Source organism: Balaenoptera physalus (genome assembly GCF_965194825.1).
Source record: "Balaenoptera physalus genome assembly, chromosome: 15".
Classification (NCBI taxonomy): domain Eukaryota; kingdom Metazoa; phylum Chordata; class Mammalia; order Artiodactyla; family Balaenopteridae; genus Balaenoptera; species Balaenoptera physalus.
In genome coordinates this window covers 68,187,334-68,210,654 of record NC_138894.1, presented here as the reverse complement: position 1 = coordinate 68,210,654, position 23,321 = coordinate 68,187,334, and the positions used below count along the sequence as shown (strand labels likewise).

The window sequence follows — 23,321 nt, the reverse complement described above, 5'->3', positions numbered from 1 at the left end:
GAAGAGGTGTTGTCCAAGAAATCTTTAGCTTTCCTAGACAAAGAATTAGACTATGAGACCAGTGCTTGGTCTATTTTTAGTTAACCCCAAATGAACAAGGAATTTTCAGAAGTAATACCAAACTGACATGACAAAACAGAACTATTTTTACTTCATATTAGTTGCTGTGGATTGAATACTGTCCCACCAAAAGATGAGTTCAAGTCCTATGCCCTGTTACCTGTGAACATGACTTTATTTGGAAATAAGGTCTTTGCAGATGAAATCAAGTAAAGATGAGGTCATACTATATTAGGGTGGACCCTAATCCTTATGACAGAAGAATATGGTATCCTTATAATAGACTGGTATCCTTATAATAGAAGAATTTGGACACAAAACACAGATGCATAGGGAGAACACCATATGACAATGGAGACAGAAATTGGAGAGATACATCTGCAAACCAAGGAATACCACCAAAGCCAAGGGCTGTCAGCAACAACCAGAAGCTAAGAAGGCATGGAAGGACTATTCCCAAGAGCTATCAGAGGAAGCACGGCCCTGCTGATACCTTGATTTCAGACTTTTAGCTTCCAGAATTGTGAGACAATAAATTTCTGTTATTTTAACCCACCCAGTCTGTGGTAATTTATTATGGCAGCCGTAGGAAACTAATACATTAGCTATGGCACAAAAAATAATATGGCAGTACAAAAATATCCCTAGGGCTAAATAAAATAATACATAAACCTATTCTTTGTGAAGGTAAAGTATTCTTTCCCTTCTCCCTGAAATATGAGGTAATGTACGTTAAAACAAGGGGCAAGTAATATTTTTTTGCAAGTAATAATTTTAAATTACCCTCTTGCTAAGCAATATAAGTACTACAGTGACAGAAAAAAGGCAACATATATTTTTAACTAATATCTAACTCCCACCACAAGCAAAACATTTAAATAATATTTGTTGTAAAACTTACCTCTGCACTTTTCAGAGATTTCAAAAGATTATTTACTGTTTCTGGAAATGCACTGCCTAACATTCTCCCCATTTTTTCATAAAATGCTCCAACACAAGCCACTGCAGCCCTGTAAGAAGTGACATTTTCACCAGTCACTGTTCAGATTAATAATTTTATAATATTTTTCATATTTTCAGAAATCAATTTGTATTTGTGCAGGACACTTTTGGCCACAAATCCTTAATTTTCAACTTTCAAGAACACCTTGTTGATTCTTGGCTATCATCAAAAAGTCTACAAATAATAAATGCTGGATATGGTGTGGAGAAAAGGGAACCCTCCTACACTGTTGGTGGGAATGTAAATTGGTGCAGCCACTATGGAAAACAGTATGGAGGTTCCTTAAAAAACTAAAAATATAGCTACCACATGATCCAGCAATCCCATTCCTGGGCATATATCCTGAAAAGATGAAAACTCTAACTCGAAAAGACAGAGGCACCCAATGTTCGTAGCAACACTATTTATAATGGCCAAGACATGGAAACAACCTAAGTGCCCATCAACAGATGACTGGTTTAAGAAGATGTGGTGCAAATATACAATGGAATACTACTCATCCATAAAAAAGAATGCAATATTGCCATTTGCAGTAACATGGATGAACCTAGAGAATATCATATTAAGTGAAGTAAGTCAGACAAAGATAAATATTATATGATATTACTTATACATGGAATCTAAAAAATAATACAAATGAACGCAATAGACAAAACAGAAACAGACTCACAGACACAGAAAACAAATTTGGTTACCAAAGGGAGAAAAGGGGGGAGGGATAAATTAGGAGTATGGGATTAGCAGATACAAACTACTATACATAAAATAGATAAGCAACAAGGATTTACTGTACAGCACAGGGAACTATATTCAATATCTTGTAATAACCTATAATGGAAGATAATCTGAAAACTATATATACATATAAAACTGACTCACTTTGCTGTATACCTGAAACTAACACAATATCATAAATCAACTATATTTCAATTTTAAAAAATTAAAAAAAAAAGAACACCTTGTTTATTCTGTATAATTGTAACAGATACTATGGATGATCAAATTGTATTCTTGTTAGGAAAATAAGAGAATAAACATATATTTACATAACAAATCATACCCATCCTTTGGAAAGAAACTCAACCTTTCCTTTTGAGGACTTTCCAAATTATGTCCATCCACAATGATCCCTCTCTTCTCTCATTATATGTAAAATGTCAACCACTCATTCTGACAAAAGTATATTGTTTCCTGTGTTGTAACTTGACCATTTTATATGTCTATATCTTATCCTGCCCTGCCAACGGAAATGTAAAGTTCAGAAACAGAGGAAGGTTATACATTTTTGTATTGCTCACAGTGTCTGCCTCTTAATAATAAATAATAATAAGCAATTACTTGTAAAATTTAATCTAAATGGGTTTAACAGAACACCTAACTACACAGAAGAAGAAATGTAACAGCAGCCCATCTCTTCCCATGGTAGGGAAATCACCCTACCATCACTCATGTAAACAGTAAATAAGTGAATAGCTCTGAGCTTAGCTTAGAGGCAGGAGCTGGGCATAAAGGTGTATCCTCTGGAGTTTGGCAGATCTGTACCTAAATCCTAGAACCTGTCACACAATAGCTATGTGTCCTGAGCAAGTTACTCTGAGGCTGAGAGAGATTAAATATAGTTTACTATCGTACAAGCAATTAACAGTAGGATCAGGGAATCTACCTTCACTTCTTTGACTCCAAATCCCATGCTTTTTTCAATACTCTATAGGCTGATAACAAAGCTAAAAATGACTGAGGTCACATGCCAGAATATAATAGTGAATTCCTAATTAGAACCCATGAATCCACTGGAAATACGTATGAATAATATGTAATATGTAATAAAGTCTACTTAGCCAGAACTATAAAATTACACGTGGATTTGCCAAGTGGTAGAGAACTAAATCACAAAACTATTAACATAGCTTCAAACTCCAAAGTAATATGGAAAACACTAATACACTCTAATCTCTTCTAAAACTTTTGAGAGCTACATCTATCCCAAACAACACAAAACTTAATCACAACATATCTATGAAGTTGAAAACAGACCTAAAAATCAATGTCTGGGTTCAGAATAATTTCTCCATTTCCTCTAAGCTATTATACTGGCCCTGGCTCCTTGAATGTTGGTGTTCTAAAGTTGTATCCTTGGTACCTTCTCTTCTCACACAGTATTATAATACTCTTCCTAGGTAACTTTATCCATACCAAAGGGTTCAGCCTACGCTAAAATCTTCATTCTCTACTCACCAAAATGACATTCTCAGCTCAGGTCTCTGAAATCCAGACCAGGATTTCCAACTGCTTACTACACACTGTCACTTGGATATTCCCACCTGGATTCCAAATTCAGCATGCCAGAATTGGACTCATCATTTTCCCAACTTATTCCCCCCACTATTTTGTATCTTTCTGTAAGCACTGTAAATAAGGTATAAATAAGCCACTTCTGTTTCCAATTATCAGTTTCCTTTGTCTAGAATATAGGTTGGCAAACCACAGCCTGCAGGCCAAATCTGGCCCATCATCCAGCCTGCCACCTGTTGTTGCAAATAGTTTTATTGGTACGCAGCTGTACTCATTTATTTACATACCGTCTATGGCAGAGTTGAGTAGTTGCAACAGAGATGATACCCCACAAAGCCAAAACTATTTACTATCTGGCCCTTTCCATCAAATTTGCCAGTCCATGACCTGTCACATCCATCTTCCCCTTTTCTCATCTTAACCCCTTACTTGACTCACTTCCATATTTCCTTCCTGGATGGTTGATCTTCTTTGGCTGATGCTTCTTTGAGAAGGCTTTGTTGACATTGCTCTCCCCTCACACCACAGCTAAGTTTATTCAGGTGTTACTTTCCCGCCCACAGCACTCCTCACTGTACTATAATAACTCCTGATTTTCTTATTTGACTCTTTCACAGGATGCATTCCCTATGCCATTATCCTCAAGACTTGCTCTGAAAATGTCTGCCCTTGACCCAGACCACAGGTATGGGCTTGAAATTGGGTCAAGCCCTTAATTTAGGAGTCAGCAAACTTGCAGGCAAAATGGTCTCTGTCTCAGGTACTCAGTTCTGCCATTTAAGCGTGAAAGCAGCCACCGCCTAAATGAAGGAGCATGTCTGTATTCTAATAAACTTTATTTACAAAATAGGTGGCAAGCTGGATTTGGCCTGTGGGCTATAGTTTGCCCATTCCTGCCTCAATCTCATCACCTAGAAAATCTTTACTTTTCTTTCCATCCCAGCCAAGAATATTATCTCCTCCCAAAATTACCAAAAACCCCTGTGCAAATTGCTAACATCATACCAATTCTCTGTAGTTTGCTAAAAGTCCCAGGGGCAATGGAGCATATGTTGAAATAGAACCCCTTTCCCAGACCTACTTAGAGCTTTTATTGTCAGCAGCATGCCTCAGGTTCCATCTACATAGGGGTCTTTATGATCAGCAGGCCCTTATTAAGATAAATTACTCTGAAAAAACAAGTTTCAAGGGTCACTCTCAAAGTAAGTACTTACAATTTTGTTGGTAAGTAGGCTGCAGTGTCATCTTTATTTCTGATAATGTCATTACATTTATCAAGTGTTTGAAAAACAGTGAAAGTATCTCCAATGCTATAAAGGGCTGCAAGATTTTTAGCTAACAATTTTCGCGTAGGTGGTCCAGGTGAACTACTTATTAATCCAGTTAATTGTTCAACAAGTTTTTTCTGTTTTTCCTTTACATCAGTCTGTTATAAAAAAATAAAGAACATCATCAGTTTTTTTCTTATACATAATTTTGTTACCTTTTAGTGAAAATTTAAAAATACTTAACAGTTAAGGCATTCTAATAATTAAAATCTATATTACATTAGGCATAAAACCATAAATGAGAATTTTCAAGATAGGGAAAAGTTCACTAAAAGATGAACCATTCTTTCCTAGATTAAATATTCTCCTCATTCTCCTCCAATTCCACAAAGTTAGCTGCCAATAAAAGTGACTACTCTATATCCAAAAAGTTTCCATGCTGACTTATTAAAAAATAAAACCAACAGTCAGTCAAAGGATGTAAAATATTGGGTGTATGGACAATTGACATCTTAGAACTCAGCTAGGGTCCCCTATAAAAGCAAAGTCAGTAGTTCATAAAGTTATAGGTCAGTAAAGGAAACCAAAAGAAACTCTGAAGATCTCTAGGCAACAGAAGAAATATTCAGATCTACTCGTAATCAATGCTGAGAATTCATCCATCCATTGAAGAAATACTTATTGCGCACTTATATGCCATGCACTATTCTAGGTACTGGGGTGCAAGAGTGATTACAATAGACAGTCTCTGCCCTCATGAAGTTTACATTCTAGTGGGGAGAAACAGAGTTTACCAAATAAACAAATGAATACTGTGAGTTCTTCCTGTTTTATACAGATTAGTAAGAAAAAGGCATCTCTGAAAAGAAGTGAAGACGTGAGTTACGCAGATATCTGGGAGAAGAACATTCCAGGCAGGGAACAAGTACAAGGGCCTTGAGGTGGGAGCATGCTCAGCATGCTTGAGGACAGCAAGAAGCCAGTGTGGCCGGAGCAAAATAAGACAGAGGAAGTAGCAGGAGATGAAGTCAGAATGATAGAAGGGAGCAGGTCATGCAATGCCTCATACACCATTGTAAGAACTTTGTATTTTATTCTCAGTGAGAGTCTGAGGCAGAGGAGGGACACGATTAAATGCTTTAACAGGGTCATTCTGACTACTGAGCTGAGGATACTCTACAAGGTACACGGCTGGAAGCACGGTGAGCACGTAAGGAGTTGCGGCAATCATCCAACAAGAAATGAGGGTGGTAACAATGGAAATAATGAGAAGTAACTGAATTCTGGATATATTTAGGGGAGAGAACCAATATGATTTGCTGATAAATATGATGTGGAGTTTGAGAAAAAGAAGGAAGTGAAGAATTGCTCTAAGATTTATGACCTGAGCAACCAGAAGGATTATACGGTCATTTCCTGAGATAGGAAGCACTGGGGAAAGGACAAGTTTGAGACAGTGAAATCGAGAACTTAGTTTTTTTTTTTTTTTAATATTTTTTTTTATTATAAATTTATTTATTTATTTTTAGCTGTGTTGGGTCTTCGTTTCTGTGCGAGGGCTTTCTCTAGTTGCGGCGAGCAGGGGCCACTCTTCATCGCGGTGCGCGGGCCTCTCACTATCGCGGCCTCTCTTGTTGCGGAGCACAGGCTCCAGACGCGCAGACTCAGTAGTTGGTGGCTCACGGGCCCAGTTGCTCCGCGGCATGTGGGATCTTCCCAGACCAGGGCTCGAACCCGTGTCCCCTGCATTGGCAGGCAGATTCTCAACCACTGCGCCACCAGGGAAGCCCCGAGAACTTAGTTTTAAATATGTTAACTTTGAGATGCTGTTTAGATATTCAAGAGAAAGAGGTGGAGTAGCTAGTTGGATATCTGGGAATCATTACTACAAAGACGGTAGTAAAAATCATGAGATTAGATGATATCACTGAAGGAATAAGATGTGTTTTTTTAAAAAAATAAAAATAAAAAAAAGAGTGCCCAGGACTGAGAAAGAGCCAGCAAAAGAGAATGAGGAGTAACTAGTGAAGCAGGAGTAGAACTAAAAGCAAATAGTGTCTTGGGAACCACAAACAGGAAAAACTTCACCCCAACTGTGCATCAACAGTAATGATAACAATTTATTTTTTAATTTGGGTGAAGGGTGTACAGATGTTCATATTATTATGCTTCATAATCTGGATATACTTTTTATATACTCTTTTGTATTTTTCAATTTCACAACAAAAAAAGATATTTTGTGCTTTAAGACAGAGGATCAGCTATGTCAAAAGCTGCTGACGGCTCCATTAAAACAGAATACTGACCGTTGGTTTGGGCAATACAAGATCTATTTCAGTGTAATGGAGGCAAAAAATATCCAGCTGGAGTGGGTTTAAGAGAAAATAGAAACTTCTAGTTAAAGACTGTAAATGAATCCATGCATTAACTCTGTCTCTCCAGAAACTAAACATATACTAAAGGGCAACCAAAAAAAAAAAAAAAAAAAAAGAACCAATATAAAAGGGCAAAGAAAACAGAAAAAGAATCAATGTAAAATATAGAAGCCAGGTATCCCCATTATGGAAACTTAAGAAAAGCCCCAACTTCCAACACAGGACCCCTGAAAAGCTCATGTTTGCTCGTTGTTGCTCTTGTTTTGAGGCCCCAAATGCTTATGGAAGAGACAGTAAAGTTGTGCCTAGAAATGGAAGGAATGGTTGAGAGTCTATTTAAGAAGCTGTAAGACTCCCACATCTCTCTCCTCCATCCTGAACGTAGTGAGCTCGGGCACAGCTGTGGGCTGGGAAAACTGCACTGAAAACAGGGGGATTAAGTAAAAGTTTAGACACTGAATGTTGAAGTCCCCAGCCTTCTCCCCCGAATCCTAGAACCTAGGCAGCTAGTCATATACCCTAGGACATTAGAGTAAAAAAGTCTCTTACAGGGAATGACTAGCTCAGAAAAACCTAAAGGGGTTCCTCAAAGAATTGGACTAGTCTATGGCAAAGCACACTTCACCCTGACCAGAAAACTTTTACTACTCACTCTAAAATTTGAGCAGACAGCCAAATTTTCCTCAGATGTTTGAGGAAAGCATCTAATTTTAAAGACAGAAAATAAACACAAATAATGAAAAGTAACTTGGGTGAAAAGATTGTGAAGGAAGAAGGAAAAAGAAAGAAAAGCCTATTATTAACTCTTCAGAGAGACAAGTGAAGATACTGGAATTGCTACACAGCACTGAGGGACCACTTGATGTTGGAGATAATGAATTTAAAGTGAAAGCAGTCAGGGCTTCCCTGGTGGTGCAGTGGTTAAGAAACTGCCTGCCAATGCAGGGGACACGGGTTCAAGCCCTGGTCCGGGAAGATCCCACATGCCGCAGAGCAACTAAGCCCGTGAGCCACAACTACTGAGCCTGTGCTCTAGAGCTCGCGTGTCACAACTACTGAAGCCCGCGCACCTAGAGCCTGTGCTCTGCAACAAGAGAAGCCACCTCAATGAGAATCCTGTGCAAGACCCAACACAACCAAAAATAAAAATTAAAAATAAATAAATTTATTTAAAAAAAAAAAGTGACAGCAGTCATATAACCATGTTTTTCTCCACTCACATTCAGAAGTCCAGGTAGAAACATGAAGTCTCTATCCAGGCAATAAGCTGGATTTAAACGAGGTTTGGGTTTTGCCACAGGATAGAAAAGGACAGACAAGAAATTCTTACTACAGTACAGTGTAATATTCTCAAGTTCCACAAATGACCCACAACCTCCAAAACATAATGTGTTTTCTTACAAATCATGTACACATAATAGTCTTTATATATGTTAACCCAACTAGAAAAAAAGTAATACCATACCTTGTTGGCAGCAACCAAGACTTTATCAAGAAATCGCAACCATTCAAAGATAAAAACTGGTCTCTTCGCTTCAGTGATTTGAGCCAAAGCTTCTTCATTTAGTAATAAACTGTGGGCTAACTCCATGACTGAAGTTTTAATTTCACACCTTAAATAAACAATTTTAAAATACTTGTAAGAACTTGTTAATGTTAAAAGTCAAACTTAACAAATGTAATCACTAAGAAATGAAAAATAAGGCTTTACTTCTCATTTCATTTGGAGGAAACTTACATAACTTCCTTGAGGCAAAACCTGAGAACCTAATTTTAAAGGATAAGGGTGCAAAAAAAAACCAAGTCATGCTTGGTGAGGAAGAATGAATAATGGGTTCAAAGGAAAATTAAAATAAATATTGCAAATAAGGCATTATTCCAGAAAAAAAATGCCTAGCAAAAACACGTCATTAACCCATTCCATAAACGGGAAAACTAAAGCACCGAGATCATACCCCAGCAGGGCCTGACAACCCATCCTCCTTTTCCCTCTTCCACTGCTCGGTGCACAGCACCCTTCCGCTTCCCCTGCTGCACCTGCCCCAGGAGGAGGTCAAAACGTCCCAGGAGAGATCCCACACTGGAAGGCTCCGAGAGTCTTCCTACGGGGATGAGGTGGCGGCGGGAGGCCAGGTCCCCGCGGCCGAAGCTTCAGCGACAACGCCGGGCGGTCCAGGAACGCAGCAGGCAGAGGCCGCGCGCGCTGCATGTCCGGGTAAACCCGGCTATTTGGAGGAAGGCAGCGCAGCGCCGGGCCCGAGGCCGTCTCAGGCCTCTGCCGGGTCACCCGGGCTGTCAACCCCAGGAGACGGCGACTCGGAACCAAGTCCGGCGCCTGAAAAGGGCAAATATTCATTACGAACTCGAATTCCGTCCCCAGCCCTCTGATAACCTAGTGGGTGTGTGTGTGTGTGTGTGTGTGTGTGTGTGTGTGTGTGTGTGTGTGTGTGTGTGTGTGTGTGTGTGTGTGTGTGTGTGTGTGTGTGTGTGTGTGTGTGTGTCAACGTGCACGCTATGGCGGTGGACGGGTCGGCCTCACCTCCTAGTCTAGCAGGGGTAGACGAGCTGAGCTCCGGGGCTAGAAGCAGCCGCCGAGGGACCCGGATGCCCCGCCTGCTGCACTTCTGCCAGCCGGAAGCGCGAGGAGAGCGCGTGCGCGGAAGGCTGATCCTGCGCAAGCGCACTTAACCACGTCCGCCTGGCCCCGCCTGCTTCCGGTTTCCAATTGACACTGGCCGCGGAAACTCTGGTGGAAGCGAAGGCCCAGAGGTCCGGCGCAGGTTGGTGAGCGTCTGCGTAGCGCTAGCTTTCGCGAGCTGGTCTGGGGAGAGTAGAGCTGCCAGGTAAGGAGCTGTGGGCGCCTGGTGGAATGATGAAGGGCGGTGATCTGTGCACTGGCTGTGACTACCCGTCACACCATCACCAATGTTCCCACCCGTGAGTGGTCGCGTCTGTGGCACGCTTGCACCTGGGAGGGCCGCGAGAGGGAAGGGATCTGCGGCCCCTGAGAGGAGTGTTTGGGTCTGACGCGCTTCTTGTCACCTTTCTACTGTACATCCAACTACTTAGTCCATCTCTCCACTTGGATGTGTAATGGGACTCTCAGTACATGTGAAGCAGCACTCTTTTCTTTTTTTTTTTGGAGTATAATTGCTTTACAATGGTGTGTTAGTTTCTGCTTTATAACAAAGTGAATCAGTTATACATATACATATGTTACTCAGCCTGTGCTCTAGAGCCCGCGAGCCACAACTACTGAGCCCACGCGCCACAAAAACAAGAGGGAAGAGATATGAAGCAGCACTCATATTGCCACCTCCCTGCCCACTATCTGCCAAAAAACAAAACAAAAACAAAACCTGATGCTACAGTCTAACCGCTCTCAAAAAATGGTAACTCCATTCTTCCAGGTATTCAGACCAAAAGCCTTGAAGTAATGCTTGACATCGATCTTTCCCACACCACCGCCAATCCAGCAGCAAATCCCGTTACCTCTATCTTCAGAATATACCCAGAATCCGATCATTTCTCACCACTTATATTGCTGTCACTGTGATCCAAGCCACCGTCATTCTGCCAGGAATATCGCCTTGTGAAGTTTATCCTTATCCTTATGGGAACAGATGATGCTAAAGTATATTGTACCCATAAAAAGGGGGTTTAAAAAATCTGTAACCCCTCTGCATAGCACTTTAGAGCTAAATAGGTCCCTTAAAAATAATAGAATCCTATTTGCAGTAAATGAGCTCTGAGACCTGGATTTTTTGTGGTGTTGAGCAAGTCATTTAGCCATACTGAGTCTTAATTAAAGCAGGACTAACTGTCCATACCTTACAGAGTTGTTAATGGTAATTAAATGGGATAAAAATGTTTGATACACTCGGTAGGTGCTAGATCATTATGTATAAAAATACTATTATTACAAATGAAGAATCTGAGATTTAGAGACGGTGAATTACCACAAGTGCTGGATATAATCTTACATACTTTTAGCTTATTGTATTATAATAAAAGGAAAATTAGGCAAAACTAAACTGTAATGTTTAAGGATGCATGTGTGGATGATGAAACCATAAGGAAAAGGAAGTGACTGTAAGGGGTGCGGTAGGGTAGGGGACAGGGAGGGCTTCTGGGTGGCTGACTAGGTTCTATCTGCTGATATGGGTGATGATTTCTATTATCTTTTTCTGTAGAATAAATTATTCTAAAGTTTAGCAGCTTGAAATAACTATAATCATTTATTATCTCACAGTTTCTGTGGGTCAGGAGTTTGTTAGTGGTTTGACTTAGCTTGGAATTTAAAAAGTTGTAATGGGGACTTCCCTGGTGGTCCAGTGGTTAAGACTCCGTGCTTCCAGCGCAGGGGGCGTGGGTTCGATCCCTGCTCGGGGAACTAAGCTCCCACATGCCGCACCACGCGGCCAAAAAATAATAAATAAATAATCAAAAAATTAAAATTAAAAAAAGAAGTTGTAAGGAAGATGCCAGCCCACAGTGAGCATCTGAAGGCTTGACTGGGGCTGGAGGATCCATTTCCAAGGCGACTCACTCATGTCACTCCCACGTTTGTGCTGGTTGTCAACAGGAGGCCTCAGTTCCTCCTGTGTGGACACTTCCATAGATCTGCTTAAATATCCTTACTGCATAACAGCTGACTTCCTTCAGAGGGAGTGATCTAACTAACTTCAGAGTTAGAGTGATCTAAGAGCTGTAGTGTCTTTTATGACCAAGAAGTCACACTCCACCATTTCTACAATATCCTGTTGGTTACATAAGTCAACCCGTTCACTGTGGAAGGATGTTGAAAACCAAGAGGTAAAAATCACTGGGGGCCATCTTGGAGGCTACCACAGTGTTACAAGAGTGTTTGCCTCATAAAAATGCACTAAGCTACACATTTATTTTATGCAGTTTTCTGTATTGATAGATTTACAAGAAGATTTAAAAAAAATAAGACATGGCGACACAGGAAAAAAGTATTCCGTTACTACAAAATCAGAAATATAATTAAAGACCCTTCTTATCCTCATCATAGCTAAACACTGAGGATTTATGATGTTTGGGACACAGTGGTAGGCAGTGGGTATACAGGGGACTTATCGTTTTGGTTTACAGCCTAGTTGGGAAGATATACATTAAAAATATAAAAACCAGTACAGTAATACTGTTTTCATCCAATGTAATTGTCCAGACTCTTGGTTACAGTTGACAGAACCCCTGTTTAAACAAGCTTAAATAATGAGGAAACTTATCAGCCTATGTAGCTGGGAAGAATGGTAGGTCATAGTATTAAAGAAAGAGCTGCAGGAATCAGGGCCTTGGAAACTAGGGTTGGAGACTCATTGCCTTTAGGCCTGTCTCTCTCTGGCTTCATTCTGCAGAACAGGATCTCTTCGAATGGCCAAGAAGATGGCCATCCACAGCCCAGCTTCACATACTTCCAGTTTAGAAACCCCAACAAAGAGAGCTTCTTTTCCCTGCAATCCATATATTCGTATCATTAGGGAAAGAGATGCTTATTTGCCCTGTTTAGGTCATCCCCTCGCCTTTGCTAGGACATAAGATACTATAACTGGCCATCTTGTGCCCAAGAGAGTATATGGTACTAAGATTGCCACCCTCCACTAGAACCACAAGGAGGGCAGAGGGCCGGGTTTCCAAAGGGAAGGATGGTGAGCAGGCCAAATCAGCATATGTGCGCTGCAGCAAGTGACTGCTTTTGCATCCAGCAACTGGACCAGCAGCATTGACAGCACCCGGGCGCCTGTTAGAAGTGCAGAACCTCAAGCTCCAGCTCAGAATCAGACTCTGCATTTTAAGAAGATCCCAGGGCAATTCATATACACAATAAAGTTTGAAGTGTACTTTATAATTACGTGATTTTAACTATTTTGGATAGAAACTGTCCTCAAAAGTGTTTCCACATAAATGAAGTGTTAACTATATCAAGTTACAAATGAACAGCTTGAACATAAAGTGCTATGGAGAGAGGCCTGAAGTGGTCAGGACAGGCTTTTGTGAAGGAGGGTAGTCTAGGCCTAGGAGGAGGGAACTGTCTGTGGTGTGTTCTGAGGGCAATGAGAGAGACCATGTGGCGTGACTAATGAGTCCTAGAGGAGAGTCAGAGGTCAGATTATGAAGGATGTCTCCGGCTACCATGTGAAAATGATGGTTCCTCCACTGCCCACAGGGTAAAGTTTACTGAAGGATTTGAAACTGGCAAGTAACATGGCCTGACTTATGTTTTTAAAAAACCACTCTGGAGAGGTTCTAGAGGATGGGTTGGAGGAGGAGAGGCCAAAGGCAATGAGACCAATTAGGAAGCAGTTGTAATAGTTCAGGTGAGAAAAAAATGCCTGAACGAAAGCAGTGGTCACAACTATAGGAAAAAATGCCTATGGGAGATAATACGGAGGAAGAGTTGACAGAGGTTTATAAGAGGTCAGGAAGGGGGAGATAGTGGTGACGTTAATTTGGAAATACAGGGATGAAGGAGGTCTTGGGAGGGGGAAGAGAATGAGTTGTTTGGATTGTTGAGTTTGAGAGCTCCACCCAGAAGGATGTCAAAAGGACACTTGAATATGGAGTAGAGCTCTAGAGAAGGGTCATGGCTGGGGATGCATACAGGTTTATTTCCATTTTGGTAAACTGAAAATTAGTAACCGTTACTTTATCCTATTTGATTTGTAGATGGTTTTGCCATATGAAGCTGAACATGAAAGAAGAAGAGGACTATATGTCTGATGCCTTCATTAATGTTCAGTAAGTAAATGTGCACACCCCATGAAATGATATGTGTAAGACATATATGGAGATTTTTCAGCAATGCCATTGATTTTATATATTTTTATTTTTTTATTTATTTTATTTATGTATTTTTGGCTGTGTTGGGTCTTCGCTGCTGCGCAGCCCCCTTCCAGCTGCAGTAAGCAGGGGCCACTACTCGCTGCAGTTTGTGGGCCTCTCATTGCCGTGGCCTCTCCCGTTTCGGAGCACGGGCTCCAGGTGAGCGGGCTTCAGTAGTTGTGGCATGCAAGCTCCAGAGCACAGGCCCAGCAGCTGTGGTGCACAGGCCCAGTTGCTCTGTGGCATGGGGGATCCAACCAGACCAGGGCTCAAACCCGTGTCCCCTGCATTGGCAGGCGGACTCCCAACCACTGCGCCACCAGGGAAGCCCTAAGCAATGCCACTGATTTTAAAGGTGAGGTTGGAACTTAGTCTTATTGCTTCATGGAAATACTTCCTACATGTCTATAGTACAAAGATACTAGAAATCTCTTCTTCCTTTTTAATGCTAGGTGTTTTTTTCCTGCCCTTGATTCTTTTTATTCCCCTCTTCCAAGGATATTTACTGTTTTACTTCATTTCATCTCATCGCCTCTTAATACCTGCTGTCCAGCTTTGCTTTTTATTATAGCGAACCTCGTAGAAAAATCAGTCTGAACCTACTATTTCTAATTTCTTCAACTCTGTACTTTTAGTTTCTTACAATATGGTACCAGCCTTCATTATTTTAACTAACACAGTCATTCTCAAAGGACACTGGTTATGTTCTAACAGTGGTGACAACAAAGATGCTCCTAGAGGTAGCACTGAAATATTAAGTAGTGTCAAGTGAGTAAGTGGCAAAGCTATGAGAAACTTTCATGTACTGGTCCAAAATAACCTTTTCCCTCATTCTTCAGAGAAGATATCAGACCAGGCTTGCCAATGCTGAGGCAAATCCGAGAAGCCCGTCGAAAAGAAGAAAAGCAACAGGAAGCTAATTTGAAAAATAAGCAGAAGAGTTTAAAAGAAGAAGAACAAGAGAGACGTGACATTGGATTGAAGAATGCACTAGGCTGTGAAAACAAAGGGTTTGCTTTGCTCCAGAAGATGGGCTATAAAAGTGGTCAGGCCCTCGGCAAAAGTGGTGAGTCACAGCCAGAAATAAACAGCTGTAATTTATTGATGAGTACCAGGGATGACTCTTTAATCTCTGTCCCTCTATACAGAAATTGAAACAACTTAAGCTTCCTAGGCTCTTATGTTGCTGGCAAGCTTATGGAGAACTTCCATCTTCCCACATCCACCTTAGACATGTGCCATCAAGAGCTGCTTATCTGCCCAGCTCGGCCTCAAAGGCGCTAACAAGTGGGATGGACGAGGCTTACAATGGAGGCAGCAGCTAAGAATGGTGACAAGAGAAGGGTTAAGAAGTACAGTGGCCCAAAGGACAGTGAAGCAATATCGGAGATGATGACAGGACTCTGCCCTGCTTGCTCTGTACCTGTGGCAGCTGCCTGAGTGACCACTCAGCTGGAGAAGCCCAGTTCTCACCTCTCTTTTAGGAATGAGATTGCTTAAGAGATAGAGGCCATATACGTATAGTAGCTTCTGTAAGCTGTTTTTCTCCTCTCCTCTCCTTTATTGTCATTGCTTTGACCTTCACCTCGCAAGGCTTTGCTCTCTCTTGTGGCTGCCACCCTCCTGGATATATATCAGTGTTTTCACTTCTTAAAATCCTTCCTACCTTCAGGTGGCGTTGCAGGCTGTGGATCAGCCTTATTGAGGACTAAGTATTTGAAGGCAAGGGTGGTAGTTGATTGTAGAGTATTGATGTTCAGTTTCAGTTCTGAGTATCATTGAAACTGAAGGGGATAAGTATAGAACATTATAAAGTTGCATACTGCACCTACCTGTAGTTTGAGGAAGAATTTCTAAAGTAGTTTGTGTTTTGTTCTCTTTTTTTTTTTTAGGAGACGGTATTGTTGAACCAATTCCTCTCAATGTCAAAACAGGTATGTAATTATTTTTGAGGCTATTTACCAGTAATAACAACTTACACTTAAATTTAGCACATATATTTGCTTAATAAATACTTTTTTATGGTGGTACTATTACAGTTCTTATCATAAGACACCCTCAGTAAAATGTTTCTTAGTTAAACTTCTAGACCTTTTAAACTAAAAATAAAAGTAAGTTTTAGTCAGTATAAAATAAAATTTTAATCATAAAAATACAGGGGAAAAAGTGTTGTAACCATTAAAAGCACAAAGCTATTTTTGTCCACTGAGTGTCCTAAAAGTATCCTGAGACAGATGTATCCATTAAATGTTTTTCTTAATACTTTGGACAAATTAAAGAGAAAAAAATATATACTTTATTTGTTCACCATATTTATATGTAAGTATGAAAGTTGATACTGTTTTCCCAATTTGAAAAAATGTGTATAGTATTACCATCTTATTAGATCAGACCAATGATCTTTGTAAAAATCAAATTATGTGTTTGGGTTAAAAAAAAATCTCTAGTGTTTTCTCCCGTCCTTCTTATCAAATGATTTTGAGTGGTTGTACTCAAATTAGAATTGCATTTAATCTGTAAGTATTTAGGGAATTCCTTGGCAGTCCAACTGTTAGGACTTGGCGCTTTCACTGCCTAGGGCTCTGGTTCAATCCCTGGTTGGGGAACTAAGATCCCACAAGCCGCGAGGTGTGGCCAGAAAAAGAAATTTTAAGTTGTCATGTTTTGAAATATAAAGTCAGTACATTTCTCATCAGTGTGTCCTGTTTGAGCAGGAAAAAGTGGCATTGGTCATGAGGCATTACTAAAACGGAAAGCAGAGGAAAAATTGGAAAGCTATAGAAGAAAGATTCACATGAAAAAACAAGTTGAAGAAAGAGCTGCAGAACAGTTTCGGTATTTTAGCTGTTTATAGTTTCACCTTTTCTTTATTGCGGTATGTTTTCTGGTACTTGGACATATAAAATGGATAAAGAGAGCACAGACCTCTAATGTACTATTTTTTTCTTTGAATCAGAATGCGACTTAAAAATAAGCAAGATGAAATGAAGCTAGAAGGAGATCTTAGAAGAAGCCAGAGAGCCTGTCAACAATTGGATACTCAGAAGGTAAGCCTTTTACCTGCTTTCAGTTTGGTAAAGTGTTTTGGCACCCAGTGTGATTTGCTGTGTATTTTTATTGTTAAAAAGAGAGAGAGAAAGAGAGAACTCCAAGCCTGGTGTATCTACCCATTAAAGCTTTCGTTTAAGATGCACTATTGATCTATGATAACTGATACTCATAATAATGACTTGTTCACTGCAGGAACCTGAGTAGTCTGAATTATCCTCTAAGGGTAAAATACCATTTTTACACTTAACTGTTCTCCACTTATTTGAATATTGATTACTCAGGACTATTATGTGTGGAAATTCTGTTCACCAGGATATTTGGTTAACCAGAATAGCCTATTTTCAGTCCATATCCAATACCGTATGTGTCTCTAACTAGTAAAATCATGGTAGACTACTATCTATTTCAGATTTGAATGGTTCTTAAAATTCAATTTTTGATTTGATTTCATTTCTTTTTTATTTTGATGGTTCAATTACCATCAAAATAAAATAACTTCATTTAAAGTCTCAAAAATGGGGGGCTTCGGACTTCCCTGGTGGTGCAGTGGTTAAGAATCCGCCTGCCAATGCAGGGGACACGGGTTCAAGCCCTGGTCCGGGAAGATCCCACATGCCGCAGAGCAACTAAGCCTGTGCGCCACAACTACTGAGCCTATGCTCTAGAGCCCGTGAGCCACAACTACTGAGCCCGTGTGCTACAACTACTGAAGCCCGTGCGCTCTAGGGCCCGTGCTCCGCAACAAAGAGAAGCCACTGCAATGAGAAGCCCACGCACCGCAATGAAGAGTAGCCCCGCTCGCTGCAACTAGAGAAAGCCCGCCCGCCGCAACAAAGACCCAACACAGCCATAAATAAATAAATAATTAGATAGATAGATAGATAAAAATGGGGGGCTTCCCTGGTGGCACAGTGGTTAAGAATCCACCTGCCAATGCAGGGGACATGGGTTCGAGCCATGGTCTAGGAAGACCCACATGCCGCAGAGCAACTAAGCCCGTGCGCTGCAACTACTGAGCCTGTGCTCTGCAGCCTGCGAGCCACAACTACTGAGCCCACGTGCCACAACTACTGAAGCCCGTGTGCCTAGAGTCCGTGCTCCTCAACAAGAGAAGCCACTGCAATGAGAAGCCCGTGCACCACAATGAAGAGTAGCCCTGCTTGCCACAACTAGAGAAAGACCGCACTCAGCAACGAAGACCCAACGCAGCCAAAAATAAATAAATTAAAAAATTAATAAATTTATTTTAAAAATAAATAAATAAAATAAAATAAAGTCCCAAAAATGGGGACTTCCCTGGTGGTGCAACGATTAAGAACCTGCCTGCCATTGCAGGGGACATGGGTTCAATCCCTGGTCCAGGAAGATTCCACATGCCGTGGAGCAACTAAGTCCGTGCGCCACAATTACTAAGCCTGCGCTCTAGAGCCTGCGAGCCACAACTACTGAAGCCCGCATGCCTAGAGCCCGTGCTCCTCAACAAGAGAAGCCACCGCAGTGAGAAGCCCTTGCACCGCAACGAAGAGTAGCCCCCACTCGCCACAACTAGAGAAAGCCCACTTGGAGCAACGAAGACCCAATGCAACCAAAAAAGTAAATAAATTTTTAAAAAAAGAATAAAAAAGTTTCCTTCAATTAAAACAAAAAAGTCTCAAGAATGTTTGTAAAATTTCCTTCATATGTAAATAGATTGCTGGAAGCAATCTCTCTTTTCTCTATTTCCATAGCACATTATTTTGAATATGTGTCGTGATACTTAAGATTTCTTCGCTGATGTGTATCATTTTATACCCATTAAGCTACTTATACCCATAGCTTCTTTTCCCTACTAGATTGTCAGCAACTGGGAGGCAGTATTCTAACTGGGTTTTGCATCCCCATAGTTCATAGTGCTTTACTCTTAAAGCAGCACTCAGTAAATATTTAATTGAGAGAATGAATTCATGTTGACAGGAACATACTTGTGATAGTTAATGTTTAGCTATGTTTAATTGGGAATAATTCTACATTTTCAGAATATTCAGGTTCCCAGGGAGGCATGGTACTGGTTGAGGCTTGAAGAGGAAACTGAAGAAGAGGAAGAGGAAGAAGAAGAACAAGATGAAGATGAATATAAGAGTGAAGACTTAAGTGTATGTGTTGGCACCAGTTCCGTAAGCCGGCTGTCTCAGCCTTGGCACGATTAACATTTTGAACTGGGCAGTTGTTTGTTGTCGGGGGGCCGTTCTGTGCATTGTGAGATATCTGGGAGCATCTGTGGCCTCCACCCACCAGATGTCCGTTGCACTTCCCCCTTGTGACAACGGAAAATGTCTTCAGACATTACTACGTTTTCCCCCGAGGGGAAAAAATCACCCCTTGAGAACCACTGCATTACAGGTTTATTTCATGAACCCCAAAGCAAAACTTAATATAATTTTCCCCATTAGCTTCAGTCTACCCTCTCACCTCAGTTTTAGTTTGGATGATGGATTAGCTGCAAATATAACTTATGTTAATTTCTACCTTGTTTCCTGCTGAACTCCTGGAAGTGATTCTGAGTACCTCCCTCCCCCACCCACAAACAAAACAAAGCAAAAAAACACAATTCAAAGGAAGTAGAGATTATTCAAGAAAAGAATACACATTTCTGTGGTTACTTTGTATAAAAGAGTAGTAGGAGACGTTCACAATTTGAAAACCATATGTTCCACTTAACTGGGAGACCATTGATGAGAACTTTAGTGGTAGAGAGACAGTTTCACCCAGATTTGTTGAAAGTAGAAGGGGTCTTTAAAGGATGCTGATTCTAATAGAGCCAGCCAAGCTCTATTGTTGAAATGTTAACAAGGGGTCTCCGTTGTGTCTGACAGATGTGAAAATAGGGTAACTGGTAAACTGGGACACGTTCTAATATATTCTGCCCTTGACACCTCTCCTAACTGGTTGAGCGTGTAGTAGAAGACTTAGGGCCTTAGGGTAATTCAGCATGATCTAAGAGACCCGAAAACCAAGATTCTGTTCAATGTGAACTATTAATATGCTTGTATCCTATATCTAGGTACTGGAAAAATTACAAATATTGACTAGTTATTTAAGAGAAGAACATCTGTATTGTATTTGGTGTGGAACAGCCTATGAAGGTAAGAAGATACTTTATACTTTTTAAAAATATTGAACACAAACACTCTTTGATTTTAGCTTTGATTTTTTATGAAAGTCACATTTCCCATAGACAATGGAAATTTTTTTATTCCATCCAAATGGCCATGTTGGATGAATGCTTTAAAGAAATAGTGGACAGAGAAATAATTGAGGGTTGATTAAAGGTGCTTTTAACTTTTCAGAAACTGAATGTGCAGAAGGGAACTTTTCAGTCTTCTATTTCAAAAGAAATAGAGTTTTTAATCACTTGAGGATGTTGAATTTTTTTCATGCTTTATTTTTCATGACTCTTCAGCTACCTGAAAAATATAGTAAATTTTTAGAACAAATTTTTTTGTATTTAGGTAGAATACTATCCCTGAACCATAAAAATCAGAACGTTGAAATCCACTCCATTTTTTTTTTCATTGTAAGGAAAGAAATGGTTTAAAATGTGTCAAATGTCTTAACAGACACAAGTGCTTTCCCTTCTAACACACTTGCCCAAGTCAGCTTTGCTGACTTGAATTTAAGGACTTTGTACATGAGAGGTGAAGAATTTTGGGTTATTGTTGTATCTTTTCCTGGTTTGTTTAGCAGAGTAAGAAGCAAACACAGCTACAAAATACATGTCATGTTGAAATAATTTTCTAGAATAGTATACTATGCAATTTGTATTAATTGTTCCTTTTCCTCACATAAATTACAGATAAAGAAGACCTGTCTTCAAATTGCCCAGGACCAACTTCTGCAGATCATGACTAAGATTATTCTCAATAAAGTAGAAGCTTGGCAAATGTTAGTGTTTCCTAAAGATAGACAGTTGAGCAGTTAGAATTTCCAAATTTTTGATACCAGTAAAGAAAGAGGGCCTTTATATGTTTCATTGTTTTTGTACATTAGAAGTACTTTGTACTTTAGAATATAATTGTTCACTGGCTTCAAAAACATAATGGAAAGCCATTTCAGAACACAATTATTATAGACATGGGCAATTACAATTTATGACTCTTTTGTGACGTTTATGGGATTTAAGGACACCAACTCTCTTATTCCCTTCTTCACTTTGGAACAAACTGAGAAATAAGACATGGGAGTTGGAGATCAACATATCAGCTTTATTATCAATGAAATAAAGAGCTAGTTGACTTGTTCTCCAGTCATGCTCCCTGCGAGATCTCCCTGGTTAGAGAGAACTGCCAACCTTGCCTCGGAGGGACAGAGCCCATCTTTGCATTAGGAGACCATTAGCTTTCAAGGTGAGAGAACCAGCCCCTCAGGGGTGGGGCCATACATGCTCAGTTCCTTTTCCCAAAATCACTCATCAGATGAGACACCTCTCTGTTGAGACGGAATGAATACAGGTTCACAGAGCTTGTTCCCACGCTTCTCTCTTCCAAGGAGCAAGAAGAAGTTCCCTTCCATCCATGCAAGCATGAGAAGGAGGGGAAAAGTATTCCCCTCAAGAGTAACGTCAGAGGCAAGGTTCCATTAATAGTACTTAATTCTAATCAGTTTTACAAACAAAGTAATTATGATATTCCGTAAAATCGTGAGTTTTCATAGCAATGTGTATATCCATTATAAGTGAACAATTGCCCATTTTGGCTAAAGAAACAATAATTGGGAGTAACCTTAAGTATCAGGTGATCCAACTTCTTAATCCCTTTGACAGCATTCCTAGTAGGTGGTAATCCAACCTCTGCCTTTATTCCTCCAGCCACAGAGAGCTCACTGCCTTAAAATGGACCATTGCATTGCTGGGTAGCTCTAAGTCATTTTTGAAGTTATTTTTCTGTCTTAAGCTGAATTCTGCTTCCCTATAATTTAACCAGATATAGCTAAAGACATACCATGTGGCACACCTCTAGAGAGCTCCATCTAAGTTTGGGCATCAAAATCATGAACTTTTTTAAAGTTCACAAGCTCAGGTGCCACCCTGAGTGACTTGATTCAGCTAGTCTAGGATAGTTTCCGGATATCTATCTATTTTAAAGTTCTAAGAATGTATCTGATTATCACCTGTGGATGAGAACTAGTGCTCTAGGTTAAACTAGAGCATGACTGTTCTTTGGATCAAGTTGTGACCTCATCTGTACAGTTTTACAGCTCACCTTTTAGTAGCATTGAGCAAGAGATCAGCCTCTTCTTTTTATTATAAACAGCATACCTGACAACATAGCAGAAGCTAACCTACACTTGCCCAAATTAAGATAATCAGTAGTATGAGTTGTATTAGCCTCTGACCTAATGTGACCTAGTTCACTTGTTCTCAAGTCTAACTTGGGGAGCTTTAAAAAAAATAATACAAAGGTCCCACCTCCAGAGATTCTGATGTAATTGGTCACTGTGGCCTGTGTATCATTACCCTTGATTCTAAAATGCAGCAGAGGGACTTCCTGGTGGCGCAGTGGATAAGACTCCACGCTCCCAATGCAGGGGCCCTGGGTTAGAGCCCTGGACAGGGAACTAGATACCACACACATGCCGCAACTGAGAGTTCACACGCCACAACTAAGGAGCCTGTGTGCCACAACTAAGACCCCATGCAATCAAATAAATAAATAAAAATAAAATGCAGCAGAGCTTGAAAACATAGTTAACTTCTGGGCCTCAGTTCTTCATCTAGAAACTGAATTATGATTTTTATGAATATAAATACATATATAAAATATTGGAGCTTATATATTTGGATAAAACTGTTTGATAGTTACTTTTTTCATTTAAAAAATCGTAACATTGTATTAACAGATAAAGTATATCTTCTTGGAATTATAGTCACATCCTTTCCTGTCATTTCAGCCAACAAACCAACATTCATTTGGACAGACCCAACGCCATGTGGATAATTTCAGCCAGAATGGAGTTAGGAACTGGCTTCCTTTTCTCCTCTTACTGACTGTAGGGCAAACTGCCCAGTGGCCTAGAGTATTTTGAATATGTCTGTGAACAAATATTCTGTGAATGTAGGAATAACCTTGATGGAACCCGTAAGTCCACCAGAGCTGTGGTCTGCATTTCCAGGCCAGAGGCCAGACATTTACTTGTTGTCATTTACTTTTGTTTATATTGTACTATGTTTATTTTCAGAGTCCTATCTAGAATTTCTAAAATGTTTCATTTTCCTACTTATAAACCCAAAATACTGGAGCTTTTAAAATTCAAAATAAATAGACTTTAATATACTAAATTGGTTTACCATGCCCACCTTTACTTTAAGTGTTATTCATCAACATTTAATTGTTGAAATCTTACAGTGAACATTATTATTATTTAGTATTAGACACATTTTGCAGGATCAGG

The 23,321-nt window shown here is 40.1% G+C and overlaps 2 protein-coding genes across 6 annotated transcripts in view; one reads left to right on the top strand and one right to left on the bottom strand.

Moving 5' to 3' along the window:
• The window catches only part of HEATR5B (HEAT repeat containing 5B), a 92,089-nt gene extending 82,464 nt beyond the window's left edge, over positions 1–9,625 (bottom strand). The window contains exons 1-4 of one of the 3 annotated variants that reach the window (XM_082427603.1): positions 9,538–9,625; positions 8,464–8,611; positions 4,570–4,781; positions 962–1,070 (exon numbers count right to left, since the gene is read on the bottom strand). In XM_082427603.1, the coding sequence (XP_082283729.1) occupies positions 962–1,070; positions 4,570–4,781; positions 8,464–8,589 (447 nt within the window). In that variant the 5' untranslated portion in view covers positions 8,590–8,611; positions 9,538–9,625. Of the gene's footprint in view, positions 1–961; positions 1,071–4,569; positions 4,782–8,463; positions 8,612–8,736; positions 9,009–9,035; positions 9,457–9,537 lie in introns of those variants that run through there. The other 2 variants (XM_082427604.1, XM_082427602.1) reach the window with 2 other exon arrangements.
• A 66-nt stretch (positions 9,626–9,691) lies between these two features.
• On the top strand, positions 9,692–21,172 carry GPATCH11 (G-patch domain containing 11). Of its 3 annotated transcripts, XM_082427876.1 has the most exons (9): positions 9,695–9,841; positions 13,689–13,760; positions 14,684–14,910; positions 15,737–15,778; positions 16,559–16,679; positions 16,801–16,891; positions 18,911–19,027; positions 19,936–20,017; positions 20,728–21,172. In XM_082427876.1, exons 2-9 carry the CDS (start codon positions 13,702–13,704, stop codon positions 20,781–20,783), a joined length of 795 nt encoding a protein of 264 aa, XP_082284002.1. In that variant the 5' UTR covers positions 9,695–9,841; positions 13,689–13,701; the 3' UTR covers positions 20,784–21,172. The 3 variants fall into 3 exon arrangements, with proteins under 3 accessions (XP_082284003.1, XP_082284004.1, XP_082284002.1); XM_082427877.1 differs by lacking the exon at positions 18,911–19,027 and having other exon boundaries at positions 9,692–9,841; XM_082427878.1 differs by lacking the exon at positions 14,684–14,910 and having other exon boundaries at positions 9,693–9,841.
• Positions 21,173–23,321: the final 2,149 nt, after the last annotated feature.